Raw genomic sequence first — 24,450 nt, 5'->3', positions numbered from 1 at the left:
TACTCTGTACTTTGCGCTCTCTTTCATTTTCTGCTCATAATTTATTTTTTTGTACGCTTGTGCTGTTTTTCTCTTCGCTCTTCTTTCTATGTTCTGCGCTTGCTCTTCCAAATGTTGCAGTTCGAGTTTCATGTAAATTAGGGCGGGCTTAAGCGTCACCATTGGTCCACTAGCTCTAGATTGACAGCTCCTCCTCTAGCCAATCAAACGAAGAGGGGAGTTGACGTCACTCCAATGCGACTCGCGCTACTGATGTTCTCTCGTAGCTACAGGTGAAGATAGCCATCAGCTCAGCTGGCAAAAATCTTTCCGTGGCAGGACACCGTTAAACTGTATGTGTGCCTGCAACTCGACCTGTTACATCTACCTGGCGATCCGTTATCGTTAAATTCGTCACCCTAACGACGACGATCTGTTGTGTCGTCAGTTGACAGTTGTGCCTGTCTGACGATCCATCATATTCACCTTTAATGCCCTGGCCGAACCTTGCACTGTGAGCGTCGATCTCCTGCGAGCCACACAACAGTGTTTCATTAAAGAATTCCTGATTTGAACGAGAAGTTTGAATGAATGACTCACTCACTCACTCATAAAGACAGTAACTTGCCACCACCTACTGCAGTAGGCCATGGCCGTTTTACTTTCATATTTAATCTATGACATGGAAGGGCAATGTTGGTCCTCCTGGGTGCAGAGTTTAGCTCCTCCAACCCTAATCAAACACACCTGAACCAGCTAATCATCATCTTTAGGATAATTAACACTGCTAGGTTTTTATCGGAGTTGACGCTAAACTCTGCAGGACAGCGGCAATCCAGAAACGACGTTACCTATCCCTGATCTTTTCAATAATTGTCATGTTGCTGTATTAAAAATTGAAGCTATATTTAAAACATTAATCCTAAAGTAATATGCAATTATGTAGCTATCTAAATGAACACAATAACTATAATAAATCACTTCATATCAAATCCACCTGGTTTCTGTAATCTCCTGTACACTATCACTTTCATTAATCTTTTGTCAAATGGTACATCTAGTCTAGAATTAATTTACCAGGCTACCTAGGCTATATGATCGCTTAACAACAACAATTAAGAACATATTTCAGGATGGCGTATTTAACTGTAACGGATCACCAGGTAGGCTGTGCGTTTTTTTTCCTTTTACAAAGGCTACAGGGTTATTTTAAATTTTAGTTGTTGTTGTTCTTTGTTTTACATACTCTGAACTGTACCACAAATGCCTTTGTATTTGTCTTGTACTTTCTGCACTGTATGCCTTGTCTGTAATGGAACTAAATAATATATATATATTTATATATATAGGTGCTGTGTGTAGCGTTGAAAGGTCAAAGTCCTAAATTCTTCAGACGGGTAAAATGGCCGTTTTTAACTTAATTTTTGCAAAGAAATGTAGTGTTTCAAAACTGCATGATGTCTTAGAGCTGCCTTAGCATATTAACATCATGAGCCAAGTATTGTTTAACACCAATTACCAGTGTGCGCATTAAAATGTAGGCTACCTCAAAAAAGAGGAATTTAATTATTTGTATATGTCCAGAGTTCAGATAGCTTTACTGCTTAAAAGTCCTTGTAAAGTTTAAAATAAACTGTTGTCTTCCCCTTTACGAGAGAGCATCAGTAGCGTGAGTCGCATTGGAGTGACGTCAACTCCCCTCTTCGATTGATTGGCTAGAGGAGGAGCTGTCAATCTAGAACTAGTGGACCAATGGTGACGCTTAAGCCCGCCCTAATTTACATTAAACTCGAACTGCAACATTTGGAAGAGCAAGCGCAGAACATGGAAAGAAGAGCGAAGAGAAAAACAGCACAAGCGTACAAAAAAATAAATTATGAGCAGAAAATGAAAGAGAGCGCAAAGTACAGAGTTATAAAACCAAGGAAAACAATTTTAAAGAAAGCATGAACCCAAGTTAAAGTTTTGTGAAAAATATTTTTTAATGTGTTTAAAGTTTTTTATTCATGCTTGTTATTTTTTGATTCACGCTTATTATATTTTGATCCGTGGCCGCAATACATTTGGCGGGAATTTGATCCCATAAGCTTCCCCTGTGCTGGACGCTGCCTCTGCTTACTGATTGTACAGATGAGAAGAACATGAGAAGAATATCAGTAATAAATATGACTAAGAATAATACTTTTTCTAATTAAATCTGTGCTTCAGTCAGGTTATTATCTAGTATGTGGAACTATTGGCATTTTATCATGTAAATATGTAATATTGTTCTGTATTTTTCTATTTTGTGTGTCCTTAATCAAGCTTTGATTGATTGATTGATATGCCTAATATGATTGGCAACCCAGCCCTGCACACTGCCCCTGTACCTGTCACTGTTTTTGTACTGGTTCCATTCTCCTCATCCTCCTGCTCTTCTTTCTCTTGCTGCTTTCCTTCCTCCCCCTTCTCCTCCTCCTCATCATTCTCTCCCGACTCATCAATATGACTGCAGCATTTAGCTGCCTCTTGTGCCAACATTTTTTTCTTTCTAATTCTTATTTTTTCGGCCCCACCCATTTCTTTCTCTTCTTTCCTAATTTTCACCATTTTACCGTCCGTCTGTGTTGCATTCACACAAACCCGCCAAACATGACCAAAAGTAAACTCCTTTGATCGGCGCCTAGTTTGAGCCAATCGAATGTCAGGAAAAACGAGGATCAGTCCAAGTTGGGAGGGGCCGCTCGTATCCCCCCTCAGATTGAAAGTATTGGCTTAGCCCGGTCTGAAACACACACACACACACACACACAGTGTTCTGCTGCAGCTGAGTGGCCGGTTAGGCCGGTCGCGTATCATTAAAAAAAAACAGTCTTCGGCCTGAAATGGACCGGCCGTTCGGGATTGTTCCCGGTATTCCCGATGGCCAATCCGCCCCTGCCTCAGGGTCTCATGTTCTGTATGAGCTGAGTCAACTGTCTTCGCTTCTGTCACAAGGGTCCAGCACACAGCACAATGCATTCCACATAGTATTGAGCTTGTCGCATAATAATATAGTGCGGTCTGGCCCATTGACTATATCTGACCCTACTGTATGACTTCTCCAGCATTCTGGCCTATACTAGTGCAAAATATGCAAGCCATTTGTATCACATTGCCAAAGTCCCTTTGTGTGCCCATGAGTGGAGGCGCCATGATAATACCACACTTTCAGTCAAGTGCTGTATTATTACAGCCCGCAACGTCATGCCCGGTCCGTATGTCAGCGTGTGTGTAGGTGTGACACACTGCCGTCCCAGAGTCACACTCCGGGTCCGACCCACAAAGGTTAGCCAGGGGTCATGACACTGTCTGACTCCCGACAATAGAGCCTTTGTGGGAATAAATCCGTGGATGTGTCCCCGCACCACATCGACATGCGGACGTCAGCTACACGGACACCAGTTGAGCTGTCATACATACTGAAGTATGCTTTAACTGAAGGCGACCTTCAGAAGAAACCATCGCAGTCAAAGGCTTTGTTGAACTTTTAATACTGAAAGGAATGTGCGTGAGGTTCAATAGCCGCCTCTCTGACATCACTGATCACTCACATTAACCGTCCACATCCTCAGTGTAATGGCCATGTGCTGGTGAGTTTGCTCTATGGCTGATCTCTTTGTTTTTGTCTTTCAGATTGAGAATGTGGAGGCTTGTCTGAATTTCTTAGGGGCCAGAGGAGTCAGTGTTCAAGGGCTCTCTGCTGAAGGTAAGACCCCTCTGTCTGCTTGAAACTAAATAGCAACTGAATTCCTTCATATACACAAATAGGCCTGCTATTCTTATGATTGGTGGTGCTTGCATTGGTATTATTGCTACATTACTTCTTATATATAGAATTAAAAGCTTTTCATAATCACCAACATTAAGTCATACATTTTACACATAACATACTGCATATTCAGGCTATGAAGTTTGATTTCCGCAAATTGTGTGGCTTGTTTATATTTCTAAGCAATCATATGAACAGATTTTGCAGTGCAAAGGTTGGGTAAAATGGGTGAAAATCCCACAGATTTGTTTTGAAATAGGGGCCCAAGACATATCTAGGGACTAGAATATCATAAAGAAGTGGTTCTCAACCATGGGGCAACAGGATGATTTTAATTAAATTTTAATTTAATTTAAACTATATTACTAATAAATCAATAAAATGTTATAAAAAATCTAAATGTAAACTGAAATTTACTGTGAAATGTATTTTTTTTACCCCTAAAGAACGCATATTTCTTTTCATATTTTTATTGAAATACATGCAGAATCAGAATGTTCTATAAACACAAATATTAACACAAAAGAAATTGTGGGGGGAAAATATTCTCTATTGTCATTGAGACTTTTTAAAATTGAGCTTATAAATTACCAATTAGGAACCACCCAAAACAACAAAGCAAACACATAGCAACACCCTGACATTGTGACGTGGTGTAATAATCATTATTTTTAACATTTCATGTAATTCTGTATACATACAGTTAGGTATCACATCATTGCTATAGCTACATTGGTGGTAGAGTGTTTGAGCCCATAGATACAGATATGTGAACCTTATTTTACACAACAGAAGTATATGTGGGCTAAACTGTGGATCATGTATCATTGCTTTGGCACAAAATGCATTCAATGACTACATCTTTCAAATTACATTACGTAATTGTTTTCTCACTTCGACACAACAACCACCAAAACTCTGTGCACTTACAGGCCAATTTGCACATGCTTACATACTGTTTTCAAAACTGTTAAACTTATGTTCAAAACAATAACATAATACAAAACTGAATATGACAGCAATCCGCTACATTTCTACAGTAATATTGTAATAAAATATATTTCGAATCTAAAAATGAAATGCTATAAAAACAATTGAACCAACCACATCTGATTCCTATTGTATCTGTATCGGTGAATGGTGAATACAAATTCTTGTATTTTGTAATTAGTCTGTAAAAAATAAATAAAAAAAGACAAAATATATTGAAGCATAAGGCATCATGTCTGATTCATTCCAGTAAAATATATTGCAGTGAATTCTAAACAGTAGAGAGGTGTGCTTGTTTTACAGAAGAAAACATTGTATAATGCTACCTGTTGTTAGTATTTTTTAGGTCATTGTTTTGTGGGTGACAAAGTGTGTTTGTTGTCTGTCAACCTTTGCTAGTGTGATGGAAGAATATGTTGATTTGAGACATGTATGAAGTGATATGGTAGTTTTACTGCATTTTGAAAGTGAAATGAACTGCTGTGCCGAGCTGAAAGTTGGTTTGGAGAACTGTTGAAGAGTTTTGAAAAAGAGACCTAAGTATTGAGAAATGTGTCCTAGCGACTGTAAAAAACTGTAAACCGGTTGCAATGACAAACAACAAATATATTTGATTTTCTTTTTCAGTCGGAGCACAAGTGTAGTAAATGCTGTGTGGAATGATATCATTAACCTATAAAGCAGCTTGGATACTGTATTCACTGTCCCGCTAAATTCAGCATCATGAGTGCACAGGGTCCATAACTATACAGTGTATAGGGTTTCTCTAGCTTTCATCACACACGCATCCCCTACTTTTGGTGTGTGTGTGTGTGTGTGTGTGTGTGTGTGTGTGTGTGTGTGTGTGTGTGTGTGTGTGTGTGTGTGTGTGTGTGTGTGTGTGTGTGTGTGTGTGTGTGTGTGTGTGTGTGTGTGTGTGTGTGTGTGTGTGTGAGAGTGAGTGAGTTAGTGATTAAATGAGGGTGTGTAAGTGTGTGTGCGTGTGTGAGTGAGTGAGTGAATGTTTGAGTGAGAGAGTGAGGGAGTGTGTGTGTGTGTGTGTGTGTGTGTGTGTGTGTGTGTGTGTGTGTGTGTGTGTGTGTGTGTGTGTGTGTGTGTGTGTGTGTGTGTGTGTGTGTGTGTGTGTGTGTGTGTGTGTGTGTGTGTTGAGCATCTTTCCTAAAGCTGTGAGTAGTTGTCTTAATTAAATTAGCTGAGGTTTCAGAGTTTGGGTTTTGAAGGCTTGCATACACTTGTGTTTAGTATTTTATGAGGCATGCCGACTCGAGACCTTTATAAAATAAGTTGTTTTTTTGTTTGATGTGCTTGACTGTGTAGGAGTTTTCCAAGGAAAATAAATGTAATAATGTCTCAACCACAGACACTATGTCACATATATTGTATTTCTCTTTTTCTGTCAATTTTGAATTTATTTCTTTTTGGACGTATTAAATTATTTCTCCTAGACAACAAGATTAAATTCAGAGCAAATTAAATTTCACTCCTCCTGAAGTATCCTCAATTTATTAAATAAAATGTATTCAGTTATGCTATTTAGCTTAATAGCACTATACTGCAAGTCATTCCATAAAAAGAGTACAATTTTGTTTTGCAAGTTTAAATATATGAATTAAAAAGTATTTAAAAACTAAATTTAAAAATATTATTAGTAGTAGTATTGCCATTGTAGTCTGCATTCACAGGCTAATAAATAACTAATTAATTGATATGTGTCTATGAATCCTAATTCCCACAACACATGACGTATTTAACTTAAAATGATAGAAAACTGTAATTTTAAGACGGAACCTCTTCTTTTGAAGAGGAAGTAACAACATTCAGGTTTTCAGACACTCCGAGACTCAATGCATTTTTATTAGCACTTAATGTCATTCTTTGTCTGACAGAATATTTAATGCCCTTTAAAACAAATTTAAAAAGACACTAGTTTAATAGAATACCACTCTTAACTGTACAGTATGTTTACAGTTGTCACATTTGTTTCTATTTCTACCTCTTCGAGGAATTTTAAGAGAAACATCTGAGACAAAGTTGACACTTAAATGAAACCCAACCTCCTTCGCTATTAAAGCGCATCATCTGTGCAATAAAATTGTCCTCAGGGAAAGTTTCCTCTCGACCCCTGCTGAGTGTTATCCTAGCCCCAGAACAGTCCAATAATGATAGGTGCAAGCTCTCAATATCCCTTTTCCTGCTGCACTGGCCATGACTCTCTGTTCAGGGTGTGTAGGGTATCAGAACGCACAGCGGGATTCCGGTTTTAAGTGCTTTTTTAAGTGCATGGCACCATGACCTGAGCTTTGATCTCATTGGCTGTGAGGATCTGGTGAAAAGGTGCAGTTCGTTAAAGAGCAGTTTAGTCCTAAAGACTTCTCATAGGGTCAAAGGGGGCACCTTCACCGGTGACCTGACCGTGAAACCCACCATGACAAGAAACACACACGTGTATAAAGACACTCGTGCAACTGACGTCAGCGTAGCTGAAGAGGCACTTCCTCTGAGCTGTTTAATCCTTCTGCTAAAATCAAAAATCCTCACAAGTCATACAAAAGAGATCAAGCGTGACCTTCTGAGGTATTTAAATTGAAAGACACTCATTAAAATGTAAAATACAGGAAGCCTGTTTTCATAGAAATCACTTTTCCTAATCTCAGCTGAGCTAAAGGTATGGTTCACTCAAAATGAAAATTCTCATCATTTATTCACCCTCATGTGGTTTCATACCTGTAAGGACTTTCTTTCTTCTGTGAAACACAGAAATAGAGGAATGGGGACTTTTAAACTCCAGAAATGATCAAACTACACAACTGTTTTCAATATTGATAATAACATGAATAATAAAAATAACGTTTCTTGAGCACCAAATCAGAGTGATTTCTGAAAGATCACTTGACAGTGCAGACTGGTATAATGACTGATGATAATTCAGATTTTCTATCACATTTTAAAGTATTTTAGACTCTATTTTTTGTTCAATTGTAATGTTTCACAATATTACTGTTTTACTGTATTTTTGATCAAATTAATTCATCCTTGGCGATGAAATATCTTACCGACTACAAACTTTTGAACGGTAGTGTATATACATCCAATCCACTTTGTAATTCTGTACGAAGTATTACATGTTTACTGGTACTTTTGGCTAGAAAATGATAGAATGCTACTGTATACAGAGGAAGTGGGCAAGGTCACATCACTGTAAATAGATAATGTATTCACACTTCCCTGTCCTCACTTCCCTTAATGAACCCGACTGAACAGATACGCCTTTGACCTTGTGCGGCAAGTGACAGAAAGAGCCTGATGACTCCACATTTAAACTTCTGCTTAAAGTGTGTACAACTTTTACTTCAAGTTTCCAATGTACATCCTAGCTCACTGATGTTTGTTTAAATGGTTTGGGGCAGTACTGTCATGAAAAAATCTAATTTGATTAGTTGATACAAAGATACTGAAAAAGAAGATTCTGATTCTGTATGTATTTCAATAAAAATAACAGTTATTTGGTGGGTGGGGGACAATTAAAATATATTTTACAGTAAATTTCAGTTTACATCTTGATTTTTTATAGCATTTTATTGATTTATTTTTAATTTAGTTTAAATGATTTAAAATCAACCTGTGGCCCCATGGTTGAGAACCATTTCTTTATGATATTCTAGTCATTAGATATGTCTTGGGCCCCTATTTCCATGAAAATCTATGGGATTTTCACCAATTTTATCATTTGTAATGCAAAATCTGTTCATATGATTGCTTAGAAATGTAAACTAGCCACACAATTTTAAGCATCATTAATCGTCATAGACTGAATATGCAATATGTTATGTGTAAAATGTATTACTTAAAGGGATACTTCACCCAAAAAGGAAAATTCTGTCACCATCACCCTCAAGTTATTCCAAATCTGAATGCATTTCTTTCTTCTGCTTAACACAAAAGAATAGATTTTGAAAAATGTCGGTACCCAAACACTTGATTTGATACAATTGATTGATACCATTGACTTCCATAGTATTTTTTCCCCATACCATGGAAGTCAATGGGGCCCATCAGCTGTTTGAAGTAGATGTCAATTTATTATGATTTTACAGTACTAGTAATACTAGTAACTATATTATTAACTTATTTTCTATAGTGGAATCTTTATGTTAACATCTCATAAGCGATATTCAATTCACTGGTGTTCATGGAAATCGTTTATGGCTTAATGTGAATCAATGTTGCCCCCGTGATGAAGCCTTTGTGCAATAGCATATGGAGAGCATTTAGATTTGGGCAAAGCAGGTGTGAGGAAAAATACTAATGCAAAAATGCATTTACAAATTAGCCTGCTAGTTTTTCATTTTTCGCACTGACCTGAAGTACAACGACACCAAAGGGTGCCAAATTTCTGTCGCCTGACCCAAAAAGTATGTTCAATGGAAACATACCATCTAAGTGCTTTATTATGTAGAATACAAATTACAGCTCCGCACGGTCCCAAATTGAACCGGGGGAAGATTAATAACCCCAAACATCGCTAACGGGCTGAACAAATAGACGGGCTGTCAGAAATAAACCGGATTCTTCTCTTTAGCGCTGCCTCAGCACTGCCATCCTTCAGTCGCTTTCTGCACCAGCCATTAGCAGTGTGTGACTATGAATGAAGACCATTTCATAAATGGGCACAAGAGAAAAAAGCGTCTCTGGCAGGCAAAGTGCAGACAATCAATGCTTTTGCCTTCATCTTCAGTCATTTATCTCTTTCATCAGAGCAATGCCATGCTAGTACTTATTCAAACTCACATCCTCAATTTGCAAAAAGTTTGAAAGGTAACACACCACACAGCGCTAATGTGCATAGGATAATAGCGTTTGGGCTTTTAAACATCCGGCACTTCAACGCTTTGCTTATTGAATCAGTATCTCCTTGTAAAAGGTCTCAATTAAAAGTCAGATCCAGTCGTTACAGCGACTGTTTACAAATGTTAGTATCTAATTTATGACGCACAAGACTCCAGGCAGTCAAATGACCATGCTAAACTTGGATACTCCAGACAGTTGGATATTTTCATAATGTGTATTACTTCCTCATTCAAAGAACAGAACTTATCTCCCCCATATTCTCAACTGATTGTAAACACTACTCGAACTTCCTTATAATGAGGCTAGCTACCATGTGACTCAACAGCTGTTTCTTCTGACTTGATCCTGTACTAAAAACATGATGTATTTAAGGTTTGGGCACTTCAATGTAATGCAGTCGTTCGCAGGATTAAAGAGCTTTTTCTGTGGTACTTTCTAAATCTGGTGTGTTTGATCTTCAGAGGTGTGTAATGGGAATCTGAAGAGCATCCTGGGTTTGTTCTTCATCCTGTCCCGCTACAAGCAGCAACAGCAGCACCAGCAGCAGTACCTGCAGTCATTGGTTGAGCTTCAACAGCACGTCACACATCAGAGCACAGGGGCGGCGCCAGCGAGCCAGCACAAAACACAAGACATGCAGTCCAGGTAGGACACGTCTAATGAGACCTGTTGCTGTCGCTCCTCTATTTGAGTTCTGCATCTTTAGTCATGAAATATATGGCTAAATAAATATATATATTTTTTTTTTTTTGCATGGCCTTAGTTGAATTCTATGTCCATAGACCTGGTAAGACTTATATTGTACTGTCTTAGCGTCTAACGGCCATATCAAATTTCACAACCCATGTTTTCTGGAGCTTATTCTGAAGATGTTTTGCAAAGTATTTTCTGTGTTTTGTCTACTTGACAATCCACATAGAGGTATAAACATAATTACCAAAACAGCTCACTGTTGTTCACATTAAATTAAATATGGCTTTACTGTAATTAAGATAAGTTAGTAAGTTGTAAGTAAGATAAGTTTCTACACTGGAAGATTACAATGTGTTAGATCGCTAGATAAAGTACAAAGTAAATTAATATAATATCATATAATATAAAACAATTTAATAAATATACAGTTATATTCTATAATAATATAATATACAATTAAAATAAATACAATAATATAAAATGTTGACTTTTTCACTTAAGACACTTGGATTGTAACCATATATATACAAGCCAAGAATCACCTAGATATATACACACACGCACATATGGATCCTATATATAATGTATATATATATACACGTCATATGTGCGTGAGTGTGCATGTGTCTGTGTTTGTGCGCTGTGTGTGTGTTGTGTGTGTGTGTGTGTGTGTGTGTGTGTGTGTGTGTGTGTGTGTGTGTGTGTGTGTGTGTGTGTGTGTGTGTGTGTGTGTGTGTGTGTGTGTGTGTGTGTGTGTGTGTGTGTCTGTGTGTGTGTGTGTGTGTGTGTGTGTGTGCATGAGTGTCCGTGTGTCTGTGAATATGTGTATTTGTGCTTATGTGTGTGTGTGGGGTGGGGGTTGTAGGGGTTAAAAAGGCAGGCCATAACTGTGATGTAAATAGATGAGTAATCTTAGCAGCAGCTACGGAGAGGAGATGCCGCACATGAGTTGCGTTACACAGCCTGGCTCACGTTAGCTGGCCCAGAATGCATTTGTGTGTGTGTGGGACAGGCAGAAAAGCACAAGTGTGCGTTTTGTAGTGCTTCTCTGTCCTGTCAGCATTCACAAGTGCAAAGAGAAGAGGGAGAGAGAGAGGAAGAGAGTGAGAGAAAGACAACAGCTGCCCCTCATTCTTGTCCAGGGCCCGTGGGATCTCTCACAACTCAGATCCAGCAGTGACAGGTGTTCAGAGGGCCTTGGACTGCCAGCCTGAAACACACACACACACACAGCTTTAGCATTCCACACACACCAAATGACATCATTGAGTAGAATTGAGCCAGGAGGGCTGTAGATTGGTCGCACTCCTTGAGGATGTTGTAAATGCAGTCTCCTCAGATAACTATCACAGTTCTGTCCAGACAGTCTGGTAAAAAGGAAGCTATTGTATTGCGTTTAGGAAATGTTTCTTCAAACGTTTACTGGCTTGGGGTTACAGGTGTTAAAATGGGTGGCTGGCTGATTAGCTTTGTGTAATTTTGTGTGTGTGTGTGTGTGTGTGTGTGTGTGTGTGTGTGTGTGTGTGTGTGTGTGTGTGTGTGTGTGTGTGTGTGTGTGTGTGTGTGTGTGTGTGTGTGTGTGTGTGTGTCGGTCACAGGGGTCTAGGTGATTCATCAGCTCTGGTCTTTGGCCAACAGCACAGAAACACTTAATTTTTTTTTTTTTTAGCTAACTGGCAGAAGCGTATCACATACTCAGTGAATAAACTCATTACGTTTAATTCAATGGGTAAAACGGTCCTGAGCAAGCGTCATTCGTCAAGTTGCTGGTGCTAAATAATTTTTCTGTTCATACTTAAAATTTCTGACACTGACATTTTATTTAGAAGCCAGTCAGAAGATGTTTCATGTTATATACAGTACAGCAAATTGTGGAGCAATTAAATTTCAGCTGCTAAGCATTTTATTTACTCCCGTTTCTGATCATTTCTTTTTTAAAATAATATAATACAATATAATATAATATAATATAATTTCATTATATTACACTGTCAGTGTAAATGCTTATAAAATCCCAATTTAAGTTTTTAGTGGCTTTTATTCATTTTATTTTTTAGCTTTAAGGGTATCTATATTGTATTGTATTGCTAAAAGTTAACATTATATTCTAGCTGATATATGCATTAAAAATGACTGATGACTCATCGTGCACTTAGGGGTATACCTGAATTTTTAACCAATCAATTGTTTTCTAGAATAAGCCTTCTCTTAACCATACTTGCAATGTTCTAGCAAAAGCATCATGGTTCCCAGCTACTGTATGACTTAAACTAAAGACTATTGACTATTTACCAAAAAGAACAAGCCCTTCGATAAGTTCGGCCCCAACTTCCTGTTTCAATAGGAAATACATCAGCACAGGAAATAAAACTGTGATGAGACTGCTGCATTTAGTGCTAATACATGTGCATAGATTTACACACAGTAACTTGTATCACTTTTTACTGGTAAGGACATTATATAAAATTCTGTTGTTGTTGCTTTAAAAAGGGAAATTGACTTTTAACACTTTTGACACCAAGTCAGCTGGATATCTGTTTTGTTTTAAATATTTAAATACCATTATACAACACTGTCTAAGATCCCTAGGAATGAGGGGGGAGCTTTTTATAATGCACTCTTGCTGCTTTTACTCAGAGGCACTGCTCCCATTTACAGTTTTAGAGATGCAGGCTTTCTATAGCCAACACCTGCTGGAGTGTCGGTCAGAGAGTGACAGAGAGAGAGCGAGAGACACACACACACAGAGAGAGAGAGAGAGAGAGAGAGAGAGAGAGAGAGAGAGAGAGAGAGAGAGAGAGAGAGAGAGAGAGAGAGAGTGAGAGAGGGGGGGATAGCTGGACATTGCGGTGCCTTTAGGTCTGGGGAAGATATGGGGGGTGAAGTGTCATCCCTCCCTCTCAGCGCACCATGTCCCGAGGTGAACAACTCGACTCGGTTGTCTCATGCTCACGATTGCCTGCCCCCAGCTCACGGGACAGGAAGAGCCGACTGTCCTATGGGAGAAAGCCTGACAGCAATAGGTACAGTTATATTGATCGTGTTACGTATCTGGGTTACATAGGTGCTTTGACTGGAAGCAACATGGTTGTTGTTAACTTTGTGGAAGTTTATTAATCGTTTATGGTGCAAGTTTTTGGACTGTCCTGTTCAGTGTATTCAGGCTATTGTGTCCCTCCAGATTTGATAATTATTCTGGGTCTACAGTGTGACATTTTATATTTAGGTGTTTAGTTCCTTTTTTGGAAGTTTTCTGTTCTGCTTTGAAAATGAGATGTTTCTCTCTTGGGAGGTAAGTTGAAACTCATTTTACGGGTTGTTGCACTTCTATCAGTTTAAAACTTTTCTGCAGGTTGGTCATTCTTTGCTTCCTGTCTTTTGCTGTTGAAAGTATTCTAGTATTATTGCATTAGAACTTGTAAAGTACTGCTAGTTAAGAGGTTTTTTTTTAAAAGTAGGATTGTCAAAGCATATTAACTAAATCATTACATAACATCTGAAACGTAATCTAAATTAATAATGAAAAATGTACTATATGTTAAAATGCAATGGGGATATTTATTAGAATAGACATGAGTAGTTTGTTACAACACACATGTTACATCTGCAGTGGTTCTATGTTGTTTGATACATTTTTACTGTCAGTTAAAGTCAGGAAAGTTTTGATGTATATTTTATGCTTTTGTAATGTGTCTGCCTATATGATTAGAAACTGCACAACAATTAAGATTTTTCATATGCATTCTTATCATTTTGACGCTTTTGCATTTGAGTAGGTAGGTTAATCTTGAGATTTATTGATTCCCATTAGACAAACTATAGTGAATGGTTTTGTAATCCTCACTAAACCTAATTGTTTAGATTCAATTTAAGATTTTCAGAATAATGACCTTGGCAGATTGGTCTGTGTTTGATTTCTCACTGTGAAGTGTGTCTAAATGGCCCACGGCAAAAGATTTATACTTGAGATTGTCAGACTCACCACTGTCGTACTTCCATACTGCTTGGCTGAACACTTTTAGAAGTGAATGAAAAAGAAAGAAAGAAGGTTGTAAGAGGAAGCTGGAGGAGAAACGATGGGCCTCATTAATCATGTGGACATGATCACATTCTCAAGAGAGAGAGAGTGAATGAGAAAGTGAAAGACAGTGTTAGTGTCTCACTGGAGCTGTCTTTGGTTACAATGCTTGTTAACCTGCTGTCTTGCCTCCCTCTTTTACTGTCTTCCTCTCGTTCTCTCATTCTGCTGAAGTCTTTGTTGCTCCTCAGGGTTTTACCTGAGGTAGTCTAGCCAGCTAGACTCAAGCCAGCTCCTTGTCACGCACTCGCCGTAGAGACATTCATGGTGGTCATAATGATCTCTTTCTGAGCAGACACTCCCAGCTTCTCAGTCACTTTGGGCAACTTTTGGAAGAATGGAATAGAAATTCCTTTTTTTTTTTCTTTTTTTTTTTGCTCTGAGTAGATTTAGTTGATATCCAACAAGATATCCAACAAGATAAAGCTGGTTTTACCTTATGTCTAAATGGACGTGACATGACGCAATCACAACCAATCAGAACATATTTGATATTTAATTTTGTGGAACAGGTTTTTGAACCAATGAAATTTCACTGTGGGCAGGGTTGCCTGTCATGGAACACTAAAGAAACATAAATCAAATGACTGATCACTTGTTACGTTAAGTTAAGTTCTGGTCTAAATTGGTCATTCATGATCCAAGATGGTGTAGATGGTTGATCAGCTCTATTGCACCTGGTTTTGACCTTGTAAACCATTCTGATTGGTGGTGGTAAACCACTTTGGAAAAGAAACAAACCATATTGACCACTTTTTGCTCTTATGAGCTGTTGTTATCCAGCATGGCAGAAAGCAACTAGGTGCTGTTTAGATAGATGTCTTCTTACTGTAACTGTTGAACCGTTGTGAACTGGACATTCCCTCTTTCTCATTCTTTCTCATCTTTTAACTTTCATCAATTTTCATCCATCTATTGACAATCTCGTTCCATCACGCAGCGCTCACAAACCTGCTAAACGCAAAAGCTTGTCAAGGCACATTTACCGCTTAGACACAGCATATACAAACAAAAAATCACACCCAAAATGAACAAAGGCAGTGTCAGTCATCTGTCAGGGGATGGAAAGAGATTTGAGACCTAAACAGCCAACTGTTCTATGTTTTGTGTTTGGCCTGAGGTGTTTGGGTTTTGGTGTATATGTGTGTGTTGTAAGTACAACTCCTACTGGCAGGACCTCCATCTATCATTTATTCTATCTGACAATGTATTCATTCATCCAAAACTCGGCAAGGGTCTTCTCTGTCCTTATAGAGATCAGTTATATTTATATTTGTACACTACTGTTATAAAGTTCGGTCAAAGTTGGTACGTTTTTTTTTATGTTTTTGAAAGAATGTTATGCTCTCAAAGGCTGTATTTATTCAATCAAAAATAGTCAAAACCGTAATATTGTGAAATATTATTATAATTTAAAATGACTGTTTTCTATGTTGATATATTTAAAAAATATATATTTATTTCTGTGATGGCAAAACTACATTTTCAGATTTGTCTTAATTGTTGCATAATCCTTCAGAATTCATTCTAATATGCTAGATTTAGTGCTCAAGAAACATTGTTTCTTGTTTCAAGAAACATATTGTTATTGCTATCACAGTTGAAAACAGTTGTGCTGCTTAATATTTTTGATACAAACTGTAATTGCTGTTATGCATACTTTATGCATTTGTTTCATGCTATTTAATTTATAATTAAATACTTAATTTTATGTCTTCATTTATTAGAGGTAAAATGCAAAAATGTGTATTTGAGGTAATGTTATGTAAATTAATTTATGTCTCTTTAAATGTAAGGCGCGAGAATGCGTCACTTTAGCGGAAATGACGAAACATTGCGTCGTCAACGATGGGCTGATGATGAGCTGACGCCTAACGAGGCTCTGAAGGTTTAATTTAAGTTAAAATAAGTGTTGTCTCAAGTCAAAGGGAGACAGTAAAGAAGATTTTGTTATACAAAGGACTCAAGGACCTCTTTTCATGACAAGCAGCCAACGAGTTCTCACTGTAGCTCTCTTCACAACAATCACAGACACAGGCGTAACCAAGACGAGCCAAAGAATAAACGATCGTTTTAAGGAACCTACCTGTGTCTGTGATTGTTGTGAAGAGAGCTACACAAACCGTGGTACCGTTTTTTCTTGAAATCCTTTTTTCATATTTCTTTGATGAATATAAAGTTTATAAGAACAAATACAAGTACACATAAAGTGTAAAAGTCTTCACTGTCACTTTCGATCAATCGAGTGAATCAAAAGAATGCATTCTTCCTAAATAAAACTATTTATTTCCTCTATTCAAAATCAGGATCAGAAAGAGATTTATTGCCAAGGAATTTTCCTTGGTATTAAAGCTTCTAGTTAAAATCTTACTTACCCCAAACTTTTAAACAGTGTATATTTATCTATTATTTATACACACAGTTAAAGAGTTCCTGAAAGAGGTATGTGTTTGTGTGAGAGAGTGAGTGTGAAGTTTTGTTTGTTGTTGTTGTTGTTGTTGTTTTTGTGACTGGACCTACAGGAATATCATCTCTGTCATGTGGGATTACTTTCTTTGAATTATATGTTGTTATGGAGGTCATTCTCAATGGAGAAGTGATTCAGCACTACGAAGAATAAAGCTCTTACTGTATTCACACACAGGCATAGTTTAAGGTACAGGTTTATAAAGAGTGTGATTGGGCTTTTAACTTTAGATCTACAGCATGCAACGGCCACTAGAACAGTAGGATGGTTGGAGGAAGTACACATACTTGTGGTCGGAGACGAGTGACATGTCATGTGAATCTGAATAGGCGCACACAGAGGCCATGCTGTTTGCGTTTGCACGTGAACGCCCAGCCCTGATTGTGGCTCGCTAAGTGCCGCCCTTATTGCATTAGAGAGAAAGATGCCACAGTTTGAAAAAACTAAAATTCAATCCAATCATTAACCTCATTCCTTTCTCTCTCTCCCTCCCTCTTTTTCTCTCCCGTTTTTCTCTCGTTCTCTCCCACTACCTCTTTACAGTCTCTCCGCACGATATACAAGTCCACCAGGTCACAGTGGAATAGCAGCCCCTCAGAAGAAAAACACAAGGTAGAGTCTTTACAGTATCTGCCTGCTCTCGCTCTGTTCTGACACCTGAAACTCTCCGCAGACCTTCAGGCTAGAGACTGGGAAAGCCGATCCACTGATGTTCAAAGCTGTAGCAACAGATCTGGGTGATGGAAGTGGTGGATGATAAACGCATTCTGGTGGTGTCCATTCTTCAACTGTAGTCTCGATTTTTTTTCCCCATTTTTAAAAATTTCTGTTGCATATCTTGGTTTAGCTGAGGTGAGCAGATGCAGAACGTCCTGAATTATCCCTAGATATTGAACGCTGTTTATCTCTGACCACTTTAGCCGGAGGTTTTTTTTTTGTTTGAAGCTTCGGCAGCAGTTGTCTGGGCCTGAAAGCATTTGCTTCATCTCAGAGCTGGTGGGAAGCTGAGTGCTGGCAAAGCATTTCAAGCAGCCCCTGGCCAAACCATGTGAGATATGTGATGGACACTATGTGTGATATAGTGCTTACTCCACTGACAGCCTGATGTCTAGGGTTCAACTGATGGCATTATTTGCTCAAAGACAACATGTGCCTGCAGGGAAAGGGACAGGAATGGAGACGCTGCAGTTCTCTTTTACTTATATGAGGTCTCTGGGATCTTCTCTCAAACCACTGATATAAAAATGTGTCCTGAATCAACTTTTTTTCCCCCTACTGGACTCTGCTCTCTTCCTAGTTTAGATGAACTGTATATTTTATTATATAAACTTTTAAATAGTCTGTAAGGATGTAGAGGGCTGTTCACACCTAATGTTATCAGTGGGCTACTGGCAATAGCTTTTGAAAATCTGAACAGATATGAGATTTATTGGTGGTTGTAAGTGAGAACGCTTTGTTTAAAGCACTGGAAAATAGATCAATCTTATATCAAATATCTCCAAAGAGAAAAAATATTAAAATGATTAATTTTATATAAATATATAAGTATCTCTAAGTACACACTTTCTCCTGTTTGTGTCTTTAGTTTATAGAGATGCATATGTAACCCCCCTTCACTCGGGTCCCACTCGACCCGCTCCGAGCGGGCCTCGAGCCCGGTTCTCCGGCATGAGAGTCAGGCGCTCTAACAAGGAGGCTAAAGACTGCAGCCTCTAGCATCTGTCGCCAGAGCGCCTATTGAGATCAGAGGAGTGAGGTTTACTCGCACAGCAACTACTAGCTGGCCTCCGTTACACATATAAACTACATTTGAGGCTTAATTGGTTAATTAAACAGGATTATTATGTATTAATTTGGACACTTTTTAAAACCTAGGATTCTGTTTCTTAAAAAAGGGAAAGCAGATTAGATAATAGTGCATAAATTAGCTGTCCTCTAGAATCCAAAACTTCCACCTCAATCCAAAGTACTTCAATCGGAAAGATTAAGATTCACCGGAGATGACAGAAGCAGTCTTATTTGATCCTGAAACATCCTGCTCTAAATTTTAATAGGCATAATTCGAAAGATTTTATCTTCCGTAAGGCCTTTTATGTATGCAGGACACTGATTGGAAAAAGATGTGACATGTTAATAAAATTCAGTTATTATTTAGCAGTGCAGATGTTTCACAGTTAAACCCCGTCAAACCTCCTCACAGTTTTCATCTGAGCCCCATTGACACTTTAATTATTACCCTAATAAACAAGAGCAGATCCAGAGACCTGATCTTCCAGCTGACCATCTCAGCTTCAGGAATAGTCTTTTCATTAAAAGCCTCTAAAGCAGAATATGCTGTTTTGTGCCATCAAACAACCCTAAAAAAAGAAGAAAAAAAAAGATTATTTCAAACAAGTTTCCCTGCTTCCCTGCCATTGGTCAAGATAGTCCTTCCTCAACTTGGTTGAGCCAGTGTGTTGCTGTGTCGGCTTGTTTTGGGATGCTTAAAGGAGAAATGTTTTTAAAGTGCGACCATTTAAAAACAAAAAAAAATCAGCCTATGAATGTCATATTTGTCTCTGAATATTACATCAGGATAGGATAAAGTATTTTAGCACATGCAGAAAATGATGCTCCGCAGCTTTAATTCAGGTCTATTTTAGCAATGTTCTCTATCTTCAAATGCCTGGTAAGCACCACATTTATTCTCTACAGGCATATTTGTGTTGGTGTGTGTATACATGATATGTATTTATGCAAATCATAGTCTAAAGGAACATTTCAAGACCAAATTAGAAACCCAAATGTCTTATTGCTGATGTCAGATGTTGCCTGCATCTGAACAAGGGTGAACTGAATCTGCTCACTTTTGATGTGTTTTCTTTGTAAATTCAGGGGGAAATCTGCAGATTTCAACATGCATTAAAATGCGTTGCGCTCAGCTGAGGATACTATGGATGTATTGATAGCTGAAAGCATGATAAAATTAGTCAACATATTTAATAAACAAACACATGAGGGCTGATGTGAATCTGCTGAGCTCTCAATAGACATAAATTTCATGTGGGCTTGTTATAACAAAAACCTCTAAAACTCTTTCGTTCAGATGCTGTTCTCAATTCATGCAAAGCTGTCCACCCCAATTTTCCCAGAAATAACCTCTCTGAGAAATAACACGAGATATGCTTTTTCAGAGCCGCTTTTCACACTTGTGTATTATCATAGCTGGCAATGGTGGCCTGCATAACAGGTTAATAGGGAAAAACAGAAGTTCCTGATGGGAAATGAGCGAGTGATGAAGCAGTGCCATTAGAGGCTTGATGAGACATGCACCTCAACTGCCTGAATCATTGTTTTCCAATCCATCATTTCTGAGAAAGCTATTTGCTCTGATTCTTTATAATAAGACTTTTCAAACATATTTGATCTCCGATGAACATCAAATGATGATGGAAATTTAAAATGGTTTTAGTTTATCAATTTGGTTTGTTAAAATCATTTGCCTTTTGCCGTAATCCGATTTGAATAACGTCGAACATTTCTGTTTAGTGAGAAATCAATCGGCTCTAAATATATATTTCAATGTCAAAGAACCTGTTAATTCCTGTCTTTTCTGTTCTCCCACGGCTGATGTGCCACGGGATTGTGTTTCCCAATTAAAAACTACCACTCGTGAGTCATTAACAAGCTTTGTGTAGGAGTAAATCATCAATAATGTGGATACAGCACAGGGCAATGCAAAGAAAACACACACACACACACACACACACACACACACACACACACACACACACACACACACACACACACACACACACACACACACACACACACACACACACACACACACACACACACACACACACACACACTCCAGGCTAGTTTCATTGCAGATTTTAGAGCAATTAAGAGCTGTTTATTATGCTGGCATGTTGAGGAATGAGCCGTTTTATTCCTAAATGCCATTAATTTATTGTCTCAAAAGGCACTACCAGAGCTCTATGTTATTAGAGCTTATATACAGTTGGAAATATATGTCTACCCTCCATTGGAAGTAAACCTTCACAATACTTGAATGGAATTGATGATATGTTTGTATGGGTTTACTTGGCTATAGTTTAAGAAAAAAAACAAGTTTAAAACAAGTTTAAGGGAGCAATGTAAAATGAAAAATCTATCTATCTATCTATCTATCTATCTATCTATCTATCTATCTATCTATCTATCTATCTATCTATCTATCTATCTATCTATCTATCTATCTATCTATCTATCTATCTATCTATCTATCTATCTGAGTTTTTGGCCATCGAAGTGAGGACAAAGTGAGTAAAGTGAGGACATTTTGGACGGTCCTCACTTTCTGAGAGAACTTTAAACGCCTGTTTGAGGGTCAAGACTTGGTTTTAGCCTATAGGATCAGGCTATAATTATGTTAAGGTTTAGGGTAAGGGTTTGGGTTAGGCAGTTAGTTGTAATGGTAGGGTTAGGGCAAGAAGATAGAGGTTGAGTTGTCAATGAATGTCCTCATAAAGATAGATTTACAAGAGTGTGTGTGTGTGTGTGTGTGTGTGTGTGTGTGTGTGTGTGTGTGTGTGTGTGTGTGTGTGTGTGTGTGTGTGTGTGTGTGTGTGTGTGTGTGTGTGTGTGTGTGTGTGTGTGTGTGTGTGTGTGTGTGTGTGTGTGTGTGTGTGTGTAGTACATTGTGTGGACCAGCCAGCAGTCCCCACGAGGGAAATGGTTTAATAAATATTCTAAACTTTGCATTTTAAAAATGTAAAAATGCATAACGTTTTCTGTGATGGGTAGGTTTAGGGGTAGGATTAGTGTAAGAGGATAGAATATACAGTTTGTACTGTATAAAAACCATTATGCCTATGGAGAATCCCCACAATATAGCGAAATAGACTGTGTGTGTGTGTGTGTCTGTCATAGTTATATATATAATCTCATACAGCTCATATCCAGTGATTGAAGACCAAACTAATGTGTTGGTTTGTGTGTTACAGGTTACCAGGTCCCTCCAGAGTCCCCGCTGCAGGCAGCGGCAGTAGCAGTAGTAAAGCCCACGGCTCCTCAAACCTGAACCGAAGGAGCCAGAGCTTCAACAGTATTGACAAGAGCAAACCACTGCAGTATGCTAGCGGCAACGACAGAGGTGAGTAATTTACCGACTTTACATTTTCTATCTTAATATTAAAATCAAGGTTTCTGCATGTCACTAACATGAAACAGCAGCAGCTATATCATGTTATCCACTAGATGGTGCCACTATCTAAGAAACAATAGAGCTGTGGGACTGAGCAAGATGCTCTAAGCTGGTTCCCCCAGTAAAAAAAATGCTTTTCTTATTACATTTTCATAATGATGTAAATAAATCTGCAGAAAAACACATTTCCTGAGGAAAACTTCGGGACGTGAAGTATAATATTGCACTGCGGTCCCAATGTGGTGTGTTATTCACATCTGAAAAGGTGATCTGCCCTAGGCATTCACTGTCCTCCTCTTACATATTTAGAGATGACGTTAATGTTATATTTTTCTTCTTCCACATAACCAGCCTATTCAGGGTTCACTTCAGATTTCATCTTCCTGTCAGAGCCGAACCATCATTCAAAGCCGACTTCATAAAACCACACGGCTATTCAGCCACCAGTGTTTAAATCTCTACAGGCTAGTTGGTTACTTCATAAATCTGCGCTAGACCTGATGGAGTGTGTTGATTGAAGTCGGGTTGGGAGTTCAAAGACGTGTGACCTGTATTTCGCCCCTATTTCACCCCTCACAGCAAGGATCCATGGCGATCGGTGAACAAAACGCAACTGATTTCCCTCGCAGACTGTTTGTTTTGGCTGTGCTGCCCGATTAGATTTATACTGGACTTTACTGGTCCTTGTTCACCGTTAGCACAGATGCCGTTGTTCCCAGACACTGGGTACGGAGAGGGCGAGACGGCACACACAAAGCCAGACAGAGGGTCTCACATGGCAGACGGAGCTTTGATGAATCAAAGAGTCCTAATAGGCGACGTCTCTCTTGAAACCCATGGCTGCCCTTTTCCATCGGGCCTAACATTACTCAAAACCTTGATTTACAGGGCTACTGCGCTAATACCTCCACAGATGAGAAAAGCAAACTCCCATCTGCCTTTTTTTCCTCGTCTTCCTTTTTCTTCTGTCCAAAGAGTCTGCCGCACTGGAGGAACCATGGGAGGGGCTGGTAGGGAGAGAATGAGCTCTGTTCCAAAAACTAGTGAGCTGTCTACCTAGCTTTTTAGGACACCGTAGGTGCAATGTTGACAAGCTGTTCCAAACAATAGGCAGAAAAATGTGAGACTTAATTTTTTGGCCAAATTGTAAAGGTATGGTCACATTAATGAAACAAGGTCCATTGTGGATTGTCAGTTTTGTAGCGATAAATAAAGCAGTTCACACAGCTTTATTTTGGTCAGTGTGGTGAATCCATGTGTCCAACTTGAAGCAGTTGGGGAAATCCTGACTGAAATGACTAGTACAAACTCCTTGCACGTACCGCCAGGGGTTCAAAAACATTAGTTTGGGAGCCCTGAAATTAAATATGAAACATATATTATATAATATTGGTCAAATATAAATAGATCAAGAAATGGCCAGAGAAATAGCTTGCGTTATGTATCTATTATGCATATTGTATAAAATTTGTTAGCTTAGCAACATGCAATCAATTAAGATTGCATATGGGATGAGTTTTATTCGCACTCTATGCTGCCTACATAGTGTTCCAAATCAGGCACTTATAATGGTTGGGATGCTGCCTTTGTAGCCCTTTAGGCAGCTCGCTAGGTTCTGGAACAGAGCTAGCATGTAGTCTTTCATTTTATGGCAGGCTTGAATACAAATTTCATAATCTGGAGTTTGACCTTTAACTGACTTAATCCTTAACCTCAAAATCTGTCAGCACCCAGTGCTATCGTCACCTGCGTATCTCAGCACAAAGCCTCTCACACTGTTTATAAACCCTATGCCAAGTTAGTAGGCACAAACACTTGCATGTTAAGCAGTCTTGTATAACAAAGCTAATTTCTTCATTCACACTGGCTGCAGGAGTGAATCAGCACGTTTAGCTCAGATCAGGAGGCTTTCAAAAGCACTATGTCCAGTTCCTGGATTAGTTTAAAGGAAATCATTGTTATTTAGTACACTCAGTGAATTCTGTCATAGCTTCATACAGTAGCCCCTGTGACAGTGGAGATATATCAGAACTGGACAGAAGAGATAACAAAGAAAGCCAGAGGCAAAGAAAATGGCTAATGTGATCCATTTTAGATTAGACAGTAGTTGATTATGCATGTTGTAAACAGAGTTGCTGTTAGTACACCTGTTAATATGTTTGTTGTGGAATGTGTATGGCATCCAACCAGAATTCCCAGACCAAAGTGGAATTTCACTTTCAACATATAAAGTGGTGTGGAGAAAAGACGGGTAGCTATGGTAACCACGTTTCGATGGTCTGGTGTGTGTGTGTACGTGCGTGAGAGAGGCTGTTATTTAAGCTACTGTTATCTCCAAAGACAGGGTTAATTTAGCTGACACATGCACTGAAGCCCGATCCACACAACGCTCATTCAAAGTCCAATCACTGTTCCCT

The 24,450-nt window shown here is 38.6% G+C and overlaps 1 protein-coding gene across 17 annotated transcripts in view; it reads left to right on the top strand.

The window, feature by feature from the left end:
• Positions 1-24,450, top strand: part of nav3 (neuron navigator 3) — a 330,354-nt gene that overhangs the window by 233,954 nt on the left and 71,950 nt on the right. For 13 of the 17 annotated variants that reach the window (XM_077234164.1, XM_077234163.1, XM_077234155.1 and 10 more), the window contains 4 exons: positions 3,634-3,706; positions 10,069-10,252; positions 17,389-17,457; positions 21,834-21,982. In XM_077234164.1, the coding sequence (XP_077090279.1) occupies positions 3,634-3,706; positions 10,069-10,252; positions 17,389-17,457; positions 21,834-21,982 (475 nt within the window). The remainder of the gene's footprint in view (positions 1-3,633; positions 3,707-10,068; positions 10,253-17,388; positions 17,458-21,833; positions 21,983-24,450) is intronic. The other 4 variants (XM_077234165.1, XM_077234162.1, XM_077234159.1 and 1 more) reach the window with 1 other exon arrangement.

The sequence above is a fragment of the Siphateles boraxobius genome, unplaced genomic scaffold (assembly GCF_051911475.1).
Source record: "Siphateles boraxobius isolate OS27281-9 unplaced genomic scaffold, OSU_SipBor_1 19, whole genome shotgun sequence".
In the NCBI taxonomy this organism is placed as follows: domain Eukaryota; kingdom Metazoa; phylum Chordata; class Actinopteri; order Cypriniformes; family Leuciscidae; genus Siphateles; species Siphateles boraxobius.
Note: the sequence above shows the minus strand (reverse complement) of the source record. Positions and strands in the feature narration are given on the sequence as shown.